The sequence below is a fragment of the Ranitomeya variabilis genome, chromosome 7 (assembly GCF_051348905.1).
Source record: "Ranitomeya variabilis isolate aRanVar5 chromosome 7, aRanVar5.hap1, whole genome shotgun sequence".
Lineage (NCBI taxonomy): Eukaryota > Metazoa > Chordata > Amphibia > Anura > Dendrobatidae > Ranitomeya > Ranitomeya variabilis.
Window position 1 is genome coordinate 167,261,320 of NC_135238.1, and position 21,655 is coordinate 167,282,974.

Sequence of the window (21,655 nt, forward strand, 5' to 3'; positions counted from 1 at the left end):
ATATATATATATATATATATATATATGTACATACTTTTACCCTATTATTGTTACTGGTATCTTTCATCTTTGATTATTGCACCTACTTTTTATTTATATATATTTAATTCACCTATTCATCAATTCTTCATGCATGAACATCTGCATTGTGACATCCCTTAGGACTAGTTATGGCAAACCCGAACAGTAAATATCAGGGTCTGTACCGAACACCTACTGTTCAGGCACAGACCCCGAACACGGACTTCTCCCAGGAAGTGAGACATTTCTTATGGTGAACTCACTGAGCTCAGTGCTCAGTGAGTTCCGATGCCCAAACTGATGATTTTTTTAACTGTTCATCTGAACCTGCCAGACCCAAACATTCAGGGGCTTGCCCATCACTACGTAGGTCCTTTAACTTACTTTTGTCTGGTTAACCTTGTGTGGATTCCTTGTACTGTATTTTTTTATTTGCTTTTATCTATTTTTTAACAAAGTTGTTCAGATTTGCATTTATGTATGGTCTTAGTCATGCTTCTTCTGTTAGGGTCTTTATTTAATCTGAGAGCTGTATGATCTAGGGACGGAGACACTGATTCCAGCAATGTGTCACTTACTAGGCTGCTTTGCAGTTTTGTTAGAATCCCTGTTTTCTCTCCTGTAGATGTAGCTCTGGTCAGAATACTGAGCTCCGTATAATCCCACCTACACCACTGATTGGCAGCTTCTTGTGTACAGTGTACATTGTCTCAAAGCTGCCAATTAGTGGTGTGGGCGGGATTATGCAGATAAGCCTGACTGACCTGCACATGAGACCTAGTCAGGCAGTGATAATCTGCTAAAAAGACACTGATTGTATTTAAACTACAGCATACAGCCTAATAAGTGACACATTACTAGAATCAGGATTTCTGCTCCTATATTATGCTGATATCAGATTAAATAGCAAACACCTGCTAACAGTTTGCCTTTAAAAAAGACCCCTAAATTATATTTTTGCTTTATTCATCATCATGTGCTATCAATTCCATTTCTGAGAAACCACAATGAGGATCAGCAGGACACTATTTCCTTGGCTCTAATACATGCCAATACCTGATCATAAAAAACATGAATGGGCTGTCAATAGCAGAACATAATCTGTACCAATATTTACAGCAGTCATCCAGTGCCTGTATTCTAAAGAGTAACAGTCATGTTCATTTTTATTTCACAAGTCAATAGTACACATAAAAACAAGACATTTCGAAATATATTTTTTCAGACAAATGTGTTTCTCTCTCTTCCTGGACTGACCTTTAACTCTAAATTCATGGATGAATTCTGTATTCTGTCAATGTAGATTGTCCCATTACTAAGATAGGAGATGGCAGTTGCTGCTTTTAAAGGAGCTAGAGGTAGACACTGACATTCTGCTGCAAGTTCTCCTGAAACAACAGTTCCAGTTCTTCATAGAACTTTATGAGCACCAACTGTCATCTACTATCTCAGTAATGGGAAAGTCTTTCTTCACTGAATACAAATTTTACCTAAGAATTCTAAGAATGACTGATCAATCCAGGAGAAGAAAGAAGCAGATTTCTCTAATAGTATATATTACAAAGTTTCTTATTTACATTTTTCCATTTGTTATGGATTACAATGAGAATGGTTGAATAGTAGGATATTAATGGATTTGGATACAAAGGGATTTAAGCAACATTAAAGAATAATGATTATATAACACTGATGCTGTTGACCAACCTGTCTTCGGCTTCTCCTTCATGGGCGTCATGTAGCCATCTTCTCCTACAACACCCCGTGAGTTACGTTCCCGTACAAATGCGGTGGGGTCAGCACTGTATCTTTGCAGACTACTGTCTTCTGGAGGTCGCTCTGTATTCTGTTTTCGGAGAGTGCCATTGCAGCAGGTATCTTCAAACACTTCAGAAGTTGCACCCTGGACTGCAGGAACTTCTGGTATTGGACAAACGGGTGGTCTGTATGGCAGAGTAACTGATTCTTGTGTTGTGTACCCTCCATCTCGATATACAAACTGATTCTGTCAGAGATACAAAAAGTTGAAAAAAACAGTTTTATCACACCTTTTAAATTGTTACATACAATGCAGAAGATACAAAAGTTCTGGCATGACATATCTGGGTTTCTTGGGCCCACCAAAGGATATTAGTGATGAGCTAACGTGCTCAAAAAAGATCGTATCAGAGTATGCTTGGGTGCTAACTGAGTGTCTTTGGTGTGCTCTAGCAATATGTCTGAAACCTGTTTGTTAGGCACTCCCTGCATGTATTGCAGCTATCGAACAACCGTGAGGACTCGAACATAATATCCGAGCATGTTGAAGACACTCGGTTAGCACCAGAGCATGCTCGGATGACACCTTATCCGAGCACGTTTGTGCATCACTAAAGGATATCATTCAACCTCTAAACAACATCTGATCTTATTCGTCACTGCTAATTGTTCCTGTGAAATGTATATCTTTATAATACATGTTTTTATACAGTACAGACCAAAAGTTTGGACACACCTTCTCATTTAAAGATTTTTCTGTATTTTCATGACTATGAAAATTGTACATTCACACTGAAGGCATCAAAACTATGAATTAACACATGTGGAATTATATACTTAACAAAAAAGTGTGAAACAACTGAAATTATGTCTTATATTCTAGGTTCTTCAAAGTAGCCACCTTTTGCTTTGATGACTGCTTTGCACACTCTTGGCATTCTCTTGATGAGCTTCAAGAGGTAGTCATCGGGAATGGTTTTCACTTCACAGGTGTGCCTTGTCAGGTTTAATAAGTGGGATTTCTTGCCTTATAAATGGGGGTTGGGACCATCAGTTGTGTTGTGCAGAAGTCTGGTGGATACACAGCTGATAGTCCTACTGAATAGACTGTTAGAATTTGTATTATAGCAAGAAAAAAGCAGCTAAGTAAAGAAAAACGAGTGGCCATCATTACTTTAAGAAATGAAGGTCAGTCAGTCCGAAAAATTGGCCAAATGTTGAAATTGTCCCCAAGTGCAGTGGCAAAAACCATCAAGCGCTACAAAGAAACTGGCTCACATGAGGACCGCCCCAGGAAAGGAAGACCAAGAGTCACCTCTGCTTCTGAGGATAAGTTTATCCGAGTCACCAGCCTCAGAAATCACAGGTTAACAGCAGCTCAGATTAGAGAACAGGTCAATGCCACACAGAAATCTAGCAGCAGACACATCTCTACAACAACTGTTAAAGGGACTCTGTCACCTGAATTTGGAGGCCTGCACAAGGCAATCTTGCCTTATGCAGGCGTGTACTATGGAGGACAGAGAATGAACTTCAATCCAATATTGCAGCCAGCATGCAGCCAGCGGGTAAGGAAAGGGTGAATCAAACACCCGAAAACCCCGCCCCTATGGCTGAAAATTGTTCCCTCCAAATTTAGGTGACAGAGTCCCTTTAAGAGGAGACTTTGTGCAGCAGGCCTTCATGGTAAAATAGCTGCTAGGAAACCACTGCTAAGGACAGGCAACAAGCAGAAGAGACTTGTTTGGGCTAAAGAACACAAGGAATGGACATTAGACCAGTGGAAATCTGTGCTTTGGTCTGATGAGTCTAAATTTGAGATCTTTGGTTCCAACCACTGTGTCTTTGTGCGACGCAGAAAAGGTGAATGGATGGACTCTTCATGCCTGGTTCCCACCGTGAAGCATGGAGGAGGAGGTGTGATGGTGTGGGGGTGCTTTGCTGGTGACACTGTTGGGGATTTATTCAAAATTGAAGGCAAACTGAACCAGCATGGCTACTACAGCATCTTGCAGCGGCATGCTATTCCATCCAGTTTGCACTTAGTTGGACCATCAATTATTTTTCAACAGGACAATGACCCCAAACACACCTCCAGGCTGTGTAAGGGCTATTTGACCAAGAAGGAGAGTGATGGGGTGCTACTCCAGATGACCTGGCCTCCACAGTTACCAGACCTGAACCCAATCGAGATGGTTTGGGGTGAGCTGGACCGCAGAGTGAAGGCAAAAGGGCCAACAAGTGCTAAGCATCTCTGGGAACTCCTTCAAGTTTGTTGGAAGACAATTCCCGGTGACTACCTCTTGAAGCTCATCAAGAGAATGCCAAGAGTGTGCAAAGCAGTCATCAAAGCAAATGGTGGCTACTTTGAAGAACCTAGAATACAAGACATAATTTCAGTTGTTTCACACTTTTTTGTTAAGTATATAATTCCACATGTGTTAATTCATAGTTTTGATGCCTTCAGTGTGAATGTACAATTTTCATAGTCATGAAAATACAGAAAAATCTTTAAATGAGAAGGTGTGTCCAAACTTATGGTCTGTACTGTATACACAAGTTCTTTTTCTTATTTTTACCTGTTTGATGATTTCGTAAAGCTGCGTTGCATATCCTTTGCCATTTGTTTATGCTCATTCAGGCTTGGACAAAGCCCCATGTAGGTCCGAAACCCCTTCCCTGGAGGCTTGTATGTGTTACTCTCCAGTAGTGATGAGCGAGTGTACTCGGTACTCGAGTTTCCCGAGCAAGCTCGGGTGGTCTCCGAGTATTTTGGCGTGCTCAGAGATTATGTTTGAGTCTGAATACAAGTGAGGATTTCCTAACAAACAGACAGGCAATCCCCGCATGTATTCAGGCTGTCTAACAGCCGCAAATCATGCAGCAGCGGCGACTCAAACATAATCTCTGAGCACGCGCAAAATACTCAGAGACCACCCGAGCATGCTTGGAAAACCCGAGTACAGAGTACACTCGCTCATCACTACTCTCCAGCCATTTAGTTTTTTCTGTGTCACTTGTGTCTACCATCACTGCTTTTAAATCTGGACTACATAAAGAAGTTTGTTATGAAGACGTGAGTTCTGGCTTTTTTTCCCTTGATTTATCACTTAGAGCCATCTGCCGAGCACCGGACAGGTGAGCCGATTGCTCCTTTCTCGTGCATATCACTCAGAAACCTTGCTATCTATACAGAGTATGTGTAGGTCAACTTTTGATTGCATTATGCACTGTGGACCCAATTCATCATGGCATCTCGTCAATGTGTCTTTTTCAGAAAAGTCGCAAACTTTTGAGCAACTCTGTTCCAATCCCCTTCTGGAGTGATTTTATGTATGCCAATAACTGATGTATTTTTTTGACATTTGCTAACTTTCGGTTAAATTAAAGTAGCTTTTAAAAAGGGTATATATCCTGCACTGCACTATGTTTCCTGTGAAGACTTGATACAACCCTCCATTTGGTTGCAAAAGCTGCAAACAATCCAAAGATCGAAGGCACCAGGTAATTTCCTTCAAAAAAGCTTTATTGACACCAGTGTACACAACAAAAAAACGAATAAACGATGTTTCGGCCACAGAGGGCCTTTTTCGAGGTGTACAACTTTTTTTTTTTTGCTTCAAAAAAGCCCTTTGTGGACAAAACATTGCATCTTCGTTTTTTTATGTGTCAATAAAACTTTTTTGAAGGAGATTACCCAGTGCCTTGGATCTTAAGTTTAAAGTACCGTAGGTGGCATGTGTGAACGAATCACAAGACATAGACCCTAGTGGCAAATAATTGGCTCCAAAGTCATCTTCAAATGAGGGATCCATTGTTGTGTCAGTATGAGAAATGAATGTATCTTTAGAAATTCGATTCCACCATCTTTGCCGAACTTTCTTAAAATGCAACAGGTCTATCTTATATGTCCTTCATACTGGAGACACCCTTTTAAACATATGTAGTTTTATTAATATGCTGTATTTGTTTTTGTTTAGTACCTGAGCCTTCCAGAGGATCCTGGTTATTTGGATGGCGAGTTTCATCCTAATGGGCTGTATATACACTGCGGTAACTTATACAAGCAGCTACTTTGCATATCACTCCACTAGCGGAAAAGGAGCTTACATGCGCTGCAATTTAATTTTTATGTTTTTAAAGTCATTTTTTTTTAATCTCGTGGTATTTGCTGTTCTTTCCTGGCATCAAATTCATCAGGATAGCGCATTGCTCATGAACTTTGCGCAAAGTCAAAAAAGTATTTTGCTCTGACTTTAACTACTTTTTGCAACTTTTTAGAACTGTCACAAAATTTGCAGAAAAAAAATGGAATTACATAAAATAACATTTTCAACAAATTGTGCTACTTTTTGAAAAGTCACAAATGAAGAATCAGGCAGAAGGATCTTGTAATCTTGTAATCCTAAACCTGAAAAAAAAATAGTCAATCATATAAGACAGAAATAAAAAAGGTGTAAATGGGAAGATGAATTTTGTGCAAACAAAATAAAAAGGTGCAAAATACTTAAAAAAAAAAAACAGGCGCAAATACAGTAATGGAATTGGTCCATAATTTCTGAAGGTAACAGACTTAAGATAGGTTCACATGACAGTATAAAAATCGTTCAGAGTTGTATCCAGAAAAGTGGGGTATTATTTTCTCACAAGTCATCCATGTTCTATTCGTATACAATCTGCTTTTTACAGTAGCAGTTATTAATCAATTACAGGAGCATTTACAGTTTCCTATATTGAAGAATTGTAATGTACAGTATCCATAAAAATCATATGCTACACTGTGGCTCACATGTTCATCCGATTTTTTTTTCTCTCACCCATAGACTTGAATAGATGAATCTCATCCGACTTATGGCAGAAACTAGTACATGCTGCAGTTTTTTTCACATGCAGATTCAGTCAGTGGAAAAAAATCGCTCATCGGCAATAACTCTTTGAATAACATTGGTCCGTTTTTTTAATAAATAGAACTAGGACCGAAAATACTGTCGTGTGCACGAGCCCTTATGCGCAGTTATAGGTAGGTTTTTCATTGCCAAAAATGTAGGTTTCTGAAGTTACAGAAGTCAGAGGCACGGCAGTAAAAGATAACAAACTTGCTGTTATAGCAGAAATACTTCAGAAAGCCAAATTGTGTGAAAATGTCACTAAACAGACTCTGGAACATTTTGTCTGATTGAAAAGTCTTGGTGTAAAATGCCCCTCAGGACCCATCCATAGTCCTCACTAGGGTTGAGCGACCTTTAGTTTTTTAGGGTCGAGTCGGGTTTTGTGAAACCCGACTGTCTTAAAAGTCGAGTCGAGTGAAATCGGCCGACCACCGTTAAAAGTCGGGTTTCGGCCGAAACACGAAACTCAATGAAGGAATTTATATTTTTTATTTATTTTATTTTTTTCCTCCTCCTCCTCCTCCTCCTCCTCCTCCTCCTCCTCCGTCCCAGCACAGAAAATTTCGTATTGCACATTCCAAATCCCTACTGCGCACAAGCGATAACATGACGATAGGCGTTCACTCCCCTAACACCTATGTCATCACTCTGCCCACGCTCATTCATTGGCTGAAAAAATGGCGCTAATCGCGTCATACGAAACGCGACTTTCGCGCCATGATCGCGTACCGCATGGCCGACCCCGCACAGGGATCGGGTCGGGTTTCATGAGACGCCGACTTTGCCAAAAGTCGGCGACTTATGAAAATGAACGACCCGTTTCGCTCAACCCTAGTCCTCACACCTGAAAGCTAAGGGAATCTCTCACCATATATACTTTTCAGCCAGGAAAATTGGGGAAAATGAAGGAAGAATATATTACTGCCAATTCCATTTAACAGTTACACGGTATTGAAAGAGTTTCCATTCATAGAGAAGTTTCCCTTTGTAGAATAGCAGCAGTGAAAAGCTCCTCTGAAACCACGCCAATGTTCACACCATGCCGTGTGGCCTGTAATTACAATGTTTGCCATCCTTGCTACATTCTACCCTGGGAACACAGTTAATCTATTACTCTATTGTTGCTTATATGGAAACTACAAACAATTTAAGCAAACAATAAGGGTATGCGCTCACATTAAATATTTACTGCAAACTTTCCTGCATAGAAAAGTGTCTTTTATCAGGAAAAATGCTGCATAAAAAACTTACGTTTTTGCATCATTTTTTTCTTTTTTCTTCCATTCATTAGAGTTATTTTATATGCACATAAGTAGCTGTGTTTTACATTACCAGCAAAGGCTATGAGATTTCAGAAATTTCATACACACAATTTTTTTCCCTGGCTGAATTTGAGAACCGCAGGGTTTTTTAAATCTGCAGCAAGTCAATTCTTTCAGCGTTTTTGCAGCGTTTACTCACTCATAGTAAGCAATGACAAAGTGCAAAAAACAAAGCTAAAAGAACTTGCTGCATGTTTGGTGAACAAAGCCAAGTTTATTAACTGTGTACTGTGGACCAAACATACATGTAATCTGCAACAAAAAAAAACAGTAATAAAAACGCTGCAGATATGCCACAAAAAAAATCGTAGAAGCGTAAACTGACCTGCGGTGCGTGGCTCAAATCCGCAACACGTCAGTTCCTCTTACAGGTACGCTGAGTTTTACGTACCGATTTTTCCCATATACTTACATTAGATGTGGAAAATCCGCAAGTAAAAAATACATATGTGCTTTTAGTGCGTTTACACAGGTCAAAAAAAAGGTCAAAAACGCATAGAAGTCACGTGACTGTATCAATCAAGTTTTGTCAAAGTCAAATACCAGAAAGTATCAAAAACAAAGCAGCTTTATTTAAAGCATGACACACGAACAAGAGACAAAACCGGGATGAAAAAAAACCGCACACAATAATGCAATGAAAAACGCAAGTGACCTAACTTATTTGAGGCTATGTCCCTACGATCAAGAACTAGCAGCGTTTTGGACGCGTATTTTCACTGTGTTCTAATCACGCAGGTACAGTAAATTCAGATGTTTTCATTGAACGATGCGGATTTACTACAGCTAATGCATGGCTATGGGTGAGACTATACAGCGGAGACTAGTTGACATGCTGTGGCTCATAAACCCGCGCCACGGGTGAGATTACACAGCGTTAAATAGAAGCACAGTGGGGGGCATGGGTTTTCTATAAATTCCATCCACTGGGCTAGTTGTAGTAATGTAGAACGCAGCGTTTTGGACACAGAGCATACAAAACATTACTATCCCGGATCGTGGGCACAAACCCTAATAGGTGCAGAAAATCTGCAACGTTAAAAACTCACCAATAGCTCATGGTGGAAATGTAGTCCTGTAGAATTTTAATGTGCCATGCTGTCATGTTATAAAATATACCAGTGCAACTTTCACCAATGCCTTAGCTGGCCTAAGGTCTTATTTACATGAGAGTATAATGGTCCATGAACATGTGTATAATAAACCCACAATACAGCACTTATAAAGCCACCGCCAGTATTAGTGTTTCAGGGCAATATGTAAAAATTCCTCAAAAATTGCTGAAGTACATAATATCACTAGAGGACAGACTGGAGTCTACTTGTGAAAATTTTGCGACTTTGAAATGTCACAAATGATAAATCTGGTGAAAAATTTTGGAAACCATGCCCATAGTGGTGAACAAACCCCCACCAAAAAACAGGTGAACAGACATAAAATTGACCTAAAAAAGCGCACATGGAAAGATGAATTTGGAGCAAGCAAAAAAAAGGCGCAAATGGAATAATGGGGCCTTTACTGTCTAAAGGACCATAATATTGACCAATAGGATCTCCGCATGCTGGTATACAGAGATTACAGAATTGAGCAAAAATTAGTTGCGATGTTACAGTGAAGCGTAGAACTCATACATATATTGCAATCAAATTAACTACATTCACTGGTAATAGCGGCATTATTTGTATAGTTCTCAGTAATGAGTGCAATGGACTATATAACAAACGACTGAGGTTAACAATCCCTGCACATGGCTCGAGTACAGACATCGCAGCATGCTTTGGTTAAACAGTGGGCACCACGTTTCAGAACTGTAGCCACTTTCTACTTGTTTAAGCAGAACTAATTACTGAACATCTGTAAAACTGACTGTCTGCAACAATCCAGTCTCTGCAGCTCATTCTTCTGTCTGGTACGATGGCTGGTTGCAAGTTGAAATGCCATGTAAATAATATACTCTAGAATTCAAGTCTATTCATCTTATTTCGCCAAACATTGAAAAGTTGAACATTACCCTGTCTTGCACCAACTGGTCCAATCAGTATAACTCCTGGAACGCTTGGTCCACTCCCGTCTAATCCGCTATCTCTCGGATAACTCTCTTCTTGACCTCTTACAATCTGGTTTCTGCTCTTTACACTCCACTGAAACTGCCCTCACTAAAGTCTCTAATGATCTAATAACAGCTAAATCCAAAGGTCTTTGCTCTCTGCTGATTCTCCTGGATCTCTCTGCCGCATTTGACACTGTGGATCACCAGCTCCTTCTCACTATGCTCCACTCCATAGGCCTCAAGGACACAGCCCTCTCCTGGTTCTCCTACCTCTCTGACCGCTCCTTCACTGTATCCTTTGCCGGCTCCTCTTCCTCTCCTCGTCCCCTTACTATCGGGGTTCCGCAGGGCTAAGTCCTAGGCCCCCTCCTCTTCTCTCATTACACAGCCCCTATTGGACAAACAATCAGCAGATTTGGGTTCCAGTATCATCTCTATGCTGATGACACCCAATCATACACTTCTTCCCCCGACATCACCCCTACCCTAATTCAAAATACCAAGGATTGTCTGTCTGTAGTCTCTAACATCATGTCCTCCCTCTACCTGAAACTAAATCTCTCCAAAACGGAACTTCTTGTGTTTCTCCCTTCTACTAACCTCACTCTACCCAACATCGAAATTACCCTGGAGGGTTCAACCATAACTCCCAAGCAGCATGCCCGCTGTCTTGGGGTCATATTCGACTCCAAACTTTCCTTTACTCCCTATATCCGATCACTCACTCGCTCCTGTCACCTGCATCTTAAAAATATCTCCAGATTCCAACCTTTTCTCACCGTTGAAACTGCTAAGACTCTTACTGTCGCTCTTATTCATTCTTCTCTGGACTACTGCAACTCTCTTCTGATGGGTCTCCCTCTTACCAAACTTTCTCCTCTCCAATGCATCTTGAATGCTGCAGCCAGGGTCATATTTTTGTCCAGCCGCTTCACCGATGCCTCCATCTTGTGCCAGTCATTACACTGGCTACCCATTCGCTACAGGATCCAGTACAAACTCATCTCTCTCACCCACAAAGCTCTCCACAGTTCTGCACTGCCTTATATCTCCTCTCTCATCTCTGTCTATCGCCCTACACGTGCCGTCCTTTCTACAAATGACCTAAGACTAACATCCCCCGTAATCCGAACCTCACACCTCTGTCTCCAAGACTTCTCTCGTGCTGTGCCAGCTCTCTGGAATGCACTTCCCCAGACGATCAGACTGATACCTAGCCCTGACCTATTCAAGCGCGCTTTGAAAACCCATCTCTTCAAACAAGCCTACCACATCAACTACTCAGTAAACTAACTTTGCCCTGTTCCCTCCTTCCAAATATTACTCTGAATCTGCACCCTACTATTCATCTGTCTCCACACCCTCCACGCACACGATAACTGCACTTGATACTTGACTATTGCACTTAAACACACGGGCTGATGACCGGATCATGCAGCTTTGTATGAAAATCCCTATTTATTATAATTGCCAGACCTGAAACAACAATCACTTTTCACCTATTGTGTCCCCCCATTTCCTTGTAGATTGTAAGCTTGCGAGCAGGGACCTCACTCCTAATGTCACTGTTTAAATTGTCTTAACTCGTACCGAATTTATTGTTTGTACATGTCCCTGCTTAATTGTAAAGTGCTGCGGAATATGTTGGCGCTATATAAATAAAAATTATTATTATTATTATTATGTTAGGAAATAGTTTTGTAGTTTTCCAAACTAAGGCTAGCTACACATTACTTATGTGCCTATTGTCGGGTACATATGCTTAGGAGGTATGCGCCCAATGGTGGCCACTATACGAACAGATGCTACAGCATCCATGTACCGGTTGGTGTATACTTCTTTGCAGTAGCCTTCCTGATAAGAGTCTGCTACATTTTCCTATACAATGAAATAAATAATATGCAAAAAATACTGGCCAGATAGTGGTAAGAGAACACATGTTTGGCCTCTGGTCAATAGGATCCTATGGCAACATTACAGCATTTGGCGAGAATAACTCTTGATGTATATTGTAGGCAGATGTAGTGTGCACCTAGTCTAAGATACTTGCATTTACTAATAAGTCTAAAGGTGCCTGTAGTGGAGCGTATGAAAAATTGTCCAAGTTTCATCCAGAAAACTTGATTTTTTTTCTCATTTTCATCCATGTGTCTAATATTTACGTCTCTTTACCTTTTTCATACAACTACATTAAAGCATGTACATTATCACATACAGTTTCCTAGGTTTATAATAGATATCTGTCTGTAAAAAATCAGATGCCGCTCTGATGGTCTGTGTCGGATCCCATTTTATTTCTCGCACCCATAGATTTGAATGTATGAGTTTCATCCGAGACTTGGATGACAGCAGAGCATGCTGACAGTCAGACCGAGAAAAAAAATGTTCATCTGAACAGCAGTATTAAATAACATGTGTCAGTGTGCTGCCCGACTAAAAATATGACAGCACACGTTCGATTTATATGCTCTTCTACATGAGCCCTAAAGTGAAGAATACCCTTTCAATAACATTGCGGAGAGAGTGTAGTGATAAAATGTTGCATCTTTTTAAGTTTGCTGTTTACTTTTACATTCACTTTAATTGCTTCCACAAGCAGCTGTTGGTAAATCTGTTTCTATCTGTTTCTATTACTATATGTCTATTCCATATATTTGAGTGTACTGCTATGAAAACAATGTTGATATTAAATGTCTTTCTCAAAATAATAAAGGAAAATCACATCTTACCGAGCAGTGTAATAATAAAGCTCATGCACTACTAACTCAGGCCATGTACAAGGCATAAAGCTAAATTAAAGGGAAGGTACCGCATTTGTAGATAATTAATAAATCAATGTAATGTAGCATAACATGCTGTTATAACCAAGATTTGATTGCATTTAAAACATATTTCGTGTGTTATAGAAGTTTAAATAAGGCACTGGAGGCTGACATCTTGCTTTCACAGTAGCAGCACAACACTATCAGTGTCATAATACGGCACCCCATGGTCATAGGAGATAACAGATGGACGCCAACCCTATCGTAATAGAACTGTCATTGCTGTGAACTGGGCACGCCTCTGTGGACTGCACAATTCACAATAGTGGGAGTGTTCTGCTGCCATATTCATGGAGCCGTCGGATCTGCTAACATATGCAGTACTGCTTCCAGAACAGATCCTAGATTGACAGGAGTAAAATGCAGGAGAAAAGTAGGGACAGAATAGTAGAGACATCAGGGAGGAACAGTGTACCTTTAGCTTATCAGAGCAGGAGCTGTCAGCTGCTCGGCAGGAGCTGTGATTCATCCCTCAGTAAGATAAGAAGGAGCTGCAGGTCTGCAGTGAATGGCCAGGCATTGTGAAGGGGGGTGAGAGAATGATGTAATCTGGGTGAGAGAGACTGATGGGAGAGAGAGAGAGAGAGAGAGAGAGAGACAATAACTGCTGGTGATAGCAGATCACAGGGCAGTCACCCACAAAATAGTGCTGCCCTGTGATGCTACTCTTCATTCTGCCCCAGGGATATTAGAACACCCAAAAGGGGAGAGAAATGGTGATGTCAGGAGTTACTGCCCCAATTTTGCTGCTAACAGTAAGGCTGGTAAGTCTTTCTATAGCTGCTTGAGATCTAAAATGGAAAATGCTCCCCCCTAGTGGTAAATATATATATTTGTTAGAAAATATATAATATTTTTTATTTAGAAATGTTTGCAAACAGTGTAAACATTGCATTAATACATTTTAATTACTATTTTAAGCTTAATTTCACAAAAAACAAACAAGAAAACTCGTGGCACCTTCCCTTTAAAGGGCTTGTCTGGGGTTGTCCATAAAATAGGGTATCAATGTGAGATCTTTTGGGGTTCAGCACCTGGCACCTGCTGTCAATCCTGTACAAATTTCATATTGGTTAGTTATCCTATGGACAGGTCATCACTGTTAATTTCACTGCACTTAGTAAAGTAAAAATGTGAAAAGAGTAGGATCACATATGATACAGGTTTTGACACTTTTGTGTTTTCTTTGTATGTACGTGATATACCACTAGAAAGACATTATCACACTAACAAGGGAATGTTTGACGAAAGTGGTTCTATTATAATCAGTGTATCTTATGCACACACCCCCTGAGGAAGTGAGACGAAACCCGCGTCGGGGCTGGGGGATGTGGGAGCTGCTCTGCATTCACCCCTACAACTACATCTTCATAAAAGGTAACAAACCAATTCAAACACATTAGTACATAGTAGAATACATATATGCACTCATAAGATGCCGCTGAGCTATAAGGAGTAGGGACGAGCAGAGTTATGGAAGTTTGGGCTATGTACCAGACCAGAACTGTAGCCCAAAGTTTGTTTGGGGTACTAGAACTTTACCCGAACTTGAACCAAACCTCATTGAAATGTATGGTAACGTGAACTTGGGCTCTCTCTCTGTCTCTCTTTCTTTCAGAAACAGACTTCCCCCGGAACCCCGAACTTTGCACCAGACTTCTGGGAGAAGTCCATGATCAACGTTTAGCACCAGACACTAACTGTCCGGTATGAACCTCGAACTTTTAAGCTCGGGTTTGCTCATCTCTAATAATGACGTAAAACTTGTAAAATAGCAACTATTATCCATATACTATTACAATATGTATTGGTGTGGCTTATGCTGGATTTAACAGGTCTATCTTATATGCCCCTAATATTGGAGGCACCCTTTTAAATGTATGTGGTTTTATTAATATGCTGTACTTTTGAATAATTAAAAACTTTTTGTATATTGAAGTTTGAGTGTTCACTTTGCTCACTTGGCACCTTGAATATGGTGGCTTAGGCAGTGTTGATGTTACATACTCCTGATAGTGACACTGTATATATCAGAAGATTATTAACTGATGGGACATAGTTTATTGTAGTTTATTGATGTTACTGTATGTACATGGCCTAATCATCTCTTTAGTTTTTGGTTAAATCAAGTTTTAAAAGTAAATTTATATAAACAAAAAAAAATTATCCCTATAATGTGCATACATAATATGACAAACCAGTACTAATCACTGATTCACAATTTTCTAATATCCAAAAGTAAAGTATTGCAAAGTCAAAGCAACCATTTGTATCTTCCCTATCCTCATCCCCATCCTGTGTAAACTAGATTTATTGTAAAATGAAACTTTGATTAGAAATGTAGTTGGCTTCTCAGAAAATGAAAGATAAGCAAGAATTGAAACTTGTTCTCTTGTGTGTATTAACTGTGATCGGTCGTATGCCACTCCACTAATATTTCTATTGGTCCTTTAGTATGACTGATGATTGGTTTCTTAACTCTGCATAGGCTGCTTTCTTTAATTTTGTTGGATGTTTTTATAAGCTTCTTCTTGCTGCATGCCCAAGTTTGATCCAAGACTGCACTCGGATGATATATGAGTGGAGTCTGATTTTCACTGACTGACACAATGATGAAGATGGATCATTTTTTATTCTCCATCTTCTCCTCATCTACAAAAATTTGATAACATTATGATCACACTCTGATCAAACTCTGATCAGAGTGTGATTAGAATAATTGGCCGGATTCTCTCAGATGCTTTTGTGACCCTAGCCTTGTTTTGTATTGCACATTGTTTGTTCCCCTGCAGCACAGCACAGATGGTCTCCCTCTACAGTATATAAAGCAGATATATTGTCACCTAAAAACTGGTATTACCCTATGTTCACACTTGCGTACCTTCCCTCTCTTTTTTCCCTCTTTTCTATTTTTTCCTTCTTCCATCCTTGTGTTTTTTCTGTTACAAATGACTTGAATTATTCCTTACTAGGGTTGAGCGACTTTTGCTTTTTTAGGATCGAGTCGGGTTTCGTGAAACCCGACTGTCTCGAAAGTCGGATCGTGTGAAATCGGCTGATTATTGTGAAAAGTCGGGGGGGCGACCGAAACACGAAACCCAATGCAATTTTTTTTTTTTTAACTTATTCTCTCTCTCTCTCTCTCTCTCTCTCCCCTCCGTCCCTGCAAAATTTGTGTTTTACTGTGGGAATCGCTATATCCCAAACGTTAAGATGGCGGTTTTACCCCTTGTGACGCCGCACAAAGCGAGCCGGAACCCATGTCATCACGCTGCCCACACTCCTTCATTGGCTGAAAAAATGGCGGGGAAAGCGTCATACGAAACGCGACTTTGGCGCGAAGATCGCCGACCGTGTGGCCGATCCCACGCTGGGGTCGGGTCAGGTTTCACGAAACCCGACTTTGCCAAAAGTCGTCGACTTTTGAAAATGACCGATCCGTTTCGCTCAACCCTATTCCTTACTACTTAGCAATATTGTTTCATTATTTCATTGCTATAACTAATGTGTGATTCTTATAGCACTTAGGCCAGGTTCACACTTGCGTACCGGGGCTTTGTGGAGGGCTGCGTACTTCCTCCGTTAAGCTCCGCCCACTTCCACACTTCTGTTTAGGTCTGCCTACTTCTGCATACATCGTGCGTACCTATCTTTGACATTGGGTACGCAGGACATGCGAATGCATACAGATGTATGCGGAAGCATTGTTTTGACTAGCCCGCCAGCCGCATGGGAACACAATTTGTTGCATTTTGTGTGGACGGCGGGCACGTCAAAATGACGCATCCGCATACATCCGCATGTCCTGCGTACCCAATGTTAAAGATAGGTACGCAGGACGCATGCAGAAGTAGGCGGACCTAAATGGAAGAAGTTTAGAAGTGGGTGGAGCTTAACTGAGGAAGTACACAGCCCTCCGCAAAGCCCCGGTGAAGTGTGAACCCGGCCTAAGTGCTATAAGAATCACACATTAGTTATAGCAATGAAACAATATTGCTAAGTAGTAAGGAATAATTCAAGTCATCTGTAACAGAAAAAAACACAAGGATAGAAGAAGGAAAAAATAGAAAAGAGGGAAAAAAGAGAGGGAGAAATGAGAATTCTATTGGATGGTGCCTTTACTGTACATCTGTACCCCTGATTTCATATGGCACACAGTGAGGTTTATTCCATCAAATTCCATATACTGGTAAATCGAGCAGAATGAAAGTGTATCATGCTTCATCAGCTGCTTTATGTATAGAACTTGTCTCTTCTACAAGAATTGCTACTAGAAAGGTTCTGTTCTTACAGCGGACAGAGGAGCCAATACGGCAGCATATAGATGCCGGTATGACTTGGTACTAGGTATGGCACAGTGTACTGCTATAATGTCACCGTGCACACAGCGCTATTGTTAGGTGTATCTTAGATTGGAAAAGCTTATAATAATAGAACATGGTGGTAACAAAACTGATGTAACCCTACACTGTATAAATACATGGCTCATGTGTCAATTGCTTTACTTTAATTTTCACCCAATGTAATGATCCTGGACAAGGTTTGGCTTTTCTCAGGCCAACAGCAATGCAAACCAATAGTAGAGGGAAGATGGCTGCGATATATAGTGATTCCTAAATGAGGAGAGATTTTGCGGCCACTTCAGATAGCGCAGAGTTAAAGACTGCTGGGAGTTAACAGCTTTGTCCTGTAGAGTAGTAATTAGTGTATTTGCCACAGCTTTTGATGACTTGCTGACCTACAGCCTAAGCCCAGCATCAGAAAGCAAATGACTGATTGATTCAATTACCGTGCTGTCTTCTCATTCACCATCCCTTCTGTGATGGTGCTGGACACTCTATATTAATGATGCTCCAGATTGCTCCTTCTACGTCTCTTCGAATAATGATCTGTTTGATGTCTACTATTATTTTCGCTCTGTTTATGAAGATACACAAGTGTCAAGGTGTTTTGGTCATGATGTGGAATTTTTTATACTAATTATTTTTTATCTCCAAAGGCTCTAGAAATCGTCTGATCTACCAATTGTCTTCTTTACTAGATGTTTATTTCCGATACCCATAAATTCATTAAAGTCTTCTTTTTTAACCTTTGATGTTTCTCCAATAATTCTCAAAAAATGGAGTTACCATCAATCAATTCAAAGCTATAAATTATTGCAATTTGGTTGCATCATAGAAATGTAGCATGGTAAACCAGTAACAGAAATGCCCCATTCCCACAGCGGTCACTAATGGTTTTGTTCAGTAAGGCTCCTTCTTTTCTTTTACTATTTGACTCCTACTTTCGACAGTCACAATTACTATATAACACATAACAGTAAGTGACAAAGGCATGTTTAAGGCTCATGCTGTGTGTATTGGATAGAGCCATATTTCTAGATAGTAGCTGTCTACATCAAGAAAGCCAAACTATTCCACCTCCTGCAGCATATGACAGAAGTTAGGAAAGTTATTATATAGAAGAATCACATTGCAAACATAACAAATTGCTAACTTTTAGTATGATTTTAGTATATTCAGGTCTCTGCATATGAAAGTAAGAGAAAATGGGATAAATACCAAAACCGCAGACTAATATTTGACACTGGGAAGAGTTAGTATGAAACTGAGTAAGAGAAGGCTGGCAAATGAACGACTGGAGAGAAGAATATGAAATGGCCATTTGTGGTGCCGGTCTTCTTGCTTTATATATAGGTTATTATTCAGTGCACAATTTGCATCCCAGTCCTAGTGCCTTCTGTAAAAGTCAACGTGGCAATTACAATGGCCTTTCTGAATTCCTTGCCAGACCTATCATGCTATAAAGCAAAGTATGGAAATCTGAGGAAGAGGATGAAACATAGGTGAAATGATGAGTGAGCCATTATCAGAAATTGGAAGGACCAGGGAGGGGAACATCTGTGCCAGTCAATAAGGAAGTTTACATAAAGCGTGCCCGACATTGTGTTTTGTGGTCATATGTTAGAGTAAGGGTCCTTGTACATTAGTCAACCACTGCCGATCAGCCAGTTGTTCACTGATTGGCAGTCATTTATATAGGTAGACCGCACTTCCGAAGGGCATTGAACAATCTGTAGGCTGCAAATGTTCTAGACAGCCCATGCTCTGTTCTCACAGGATGATATGCTACCGAGAATGATGATTTATCAAGTCACCCAACTAATGAGCATTTTGCCTATATTACGGGTGATCGTCAACCTGTTTACACAGCAAGATTATCATGAAAGAAGCGCGCATTCGTGATAATCTTGCAATGTAAATGCACCTTAACCCAGTACAGCTCTACAAGAGAAGAAAAAACAACCAGAGGATAAGTCAGTTAAGACATTCACAGATGAAAGGCCAATGTGGAATACTTACTCCTGACATTGGGGTGTAGGCAGGAGGAGGGCTGTGTCCAATTTCACTCTGATAGGAAAGAAAATGGGATGACGGAAATAAGAATGAAAAGAATTCATGAGCTGTATGAGCTAGTAAGAAAAATGCATGCAGCAAAGTGATGCCAACTCCTAATTATTGGTGAATGCATATTCCATACAATACCATAGAAAGGTTTTCCCAAATGAAGGCTACATGACAATATGACGTTGCTCAGAGTCAGCACCATCACGCAAAATAATTTAAGGGTGATAAAAGATGCTTAACATGAGGGTAGCAAAAGCAATCAGAGACCATAAGAATTGTTTTCAAGTACATATTGCCTGGTTCTCTGCCCATCAAATGGGCACCACTTTGGGTTGCTCTTTCAAAACATTGAGGAGCATTTTTCACAAGATCTATCATCGTCTATAGTCTTTCTTCTATCCTTCTATCTCTTAGAGCCTTTCTCATTTCCACAGCACTGTGATAGCCTAAATATCTTATAGCTACATAGAAATACTATGCAATGTGTGCATATAACTTTACCTCTAGGCTGGGCTATAGGCACAGGTCTACCAGCCCATAGGTAACTGAGGTGCCAAAAGTGAGTTTCTAGAGAAGTTTGGAGGTCAAAATCTGCCATCCAAACCATGTGTTGAAGCCTTTTTTGATGAGAGAGTAATCTCCAAGGGACTGTGGCCACCAAGATCGCCTGATTTAACACCGCTGGATATTTTCCATTGGGGCCATTTGAAAGGTTGGGTGTACATTAACAAGCCACAAGCTTTACAGACACTCCCAGAGAACATACAGCAAGAAATTCAGGCCATCACCCCTGACATCCAGCGGAATACATTCAACCATATGGAACGGCTCATTCAGGTATGCTTGGATGCGAACAGTGGACATTTTCAACACCTGCTTGAAAAAAATGAGTTCCTTACGAACCAAGGTATGTACAGTCCAAATTTCATTTTGATAGATTGTCTTTTTAGAAGTTACAGCAATTTTCCCAGGTAAAGTAGAGAGTGAATCACTCTATAGTTCACCCTTTAGGCCAGTGTTCCCCAACTCCGGTCCTCAAGAGCCACCAACAGGTCTTGTTTTCAGGATTTCCTTAGTATTGCACAGGTGATAATTGCATCACCTGGACAGGCAAGCATTCAATCACCTGTGCAATACTAAGGAAATCCTGAAAACATGACCTGTTGGTGGCTCTTAAGGACCGGAGTTGGGGAACACTGCTTTAGGCAATAGTAGTGATAGATCCAGAATATTCTAGACTGCGTGTTCTGCTGTTTTATATTTTGAAGCCATTTAGTGAGAACAACAGAATTTGTATATTTGATATAGGCTTTGTAATGTTGAACAAAATTCAGCTGAATCTGACAGCGAATATAAAACACGGGTGATTCCAGCCATCTCCTGATTGCCTATGCTGACAAGGTTTGAAGGCAGTAACCTATGGCACCCGTATCAAGTCATCCTACAATAAACATGACAGTAATAGACATTTCCCTTGGCTTGACATTAGGATCCTGGAATACTAAGTACAGCTCCATTCAAATCTAATTTATTGCTATCTGAGTTTGATGTTTTGCATTCTCTTTAATGCTTTCATGTCAAAACACAGGCCTCCGATTCCAGTAGTTGCCACATCAATATGCAGGAAAGACCACTCTGGGAATTAAAAGTAAGTGCTATATAATAACATGATGCATCAGATGCTGGAATGAAAAACTGTATAGGATTAATGAAAGTATGATTTTCTAAACTGGGACTTTAATTTTTTTTTCTTCATTTCCTGTTGTTTCTATAGTATCAACATAAGGCCCTGCATTAGGTTCACCTCTACATTAGAAGATTCTCTTTTTCTGCTTTTTTCTAGGATAAAAATGGAATTCATACAAATGACAAATGATAGACACCAATGTACAATAATAAGGTACGTTTGGTCTCCATTACAGTGTTCGCCGTTTGACCAGAAAAATTATGGAAATTCAACATGACCCATTATAGTCAAAAACTCTGTCATGTAGTTTTTGTGTTATTTCACAAATCAATCCCATGCATGACATCCATATTTTATTTTTTTTGTCTAGGAACAGAAAAATTGAGTTTTCTAGTGCGAATGTAACCCTGGCCTAATCTGCACCGCTGTACAAAGAATGTCTTTAGAGATGAGAACATTTTTTTTAGAGGGATAAAATACAGATTTTTTTGCAATTTGCTCTGAAATTTTGTTGAAACATAGAGGGAGGGCTATCAAAAGGTTAAAAAAATTAATGTTAACCTTACTATTCACCTGTCCTGCCACCCCCACAGCCTACTGTCCAGTCCACCTCTTATTTTTGCCTTCCCCTGTTGTACGCATCTTCTTTGGCCAGCTTCACTCTGGGCCACAGCTTATAGACTCAACTCTGCCTTTGATGTC

The 21,655-nt window shown here is 40.2% G+C and overlaps 1 protein-coding gene across 2 annotated transcripts in view; it reads right to left on the minus strand.

Annotated features, from left to right (window-relative positions):
• Positions 1–21,655, minus strand: part of ERBB4 (erb-b2 receptor tyrosine kinase 4) — a 1,241,858-nt gene that overhangs the window by 13,673 nt on the left and 1,206,530 nt on the right. Inside the window, exons 26-27 of one of the 2 annotated variants that reach the window (XM_077272251.1) lie at positions 19,222–19,269; positions 1,726–2,023 (exon numbers count right to left, since the gene is read on the minus strand). In XM_077272251.1, coding sequence (XP_077128366.1) covers positions 1,726–2,023; positions 19,222–19,269 — 346 coding nt within the window. The remainder of the gene's footprint in view (positions 1–1,725; positions 2,024–19,221; positions 19,270–21,655) is intronic. The other variant, XM_077272252.1, reaches the window with a different exon arrangement.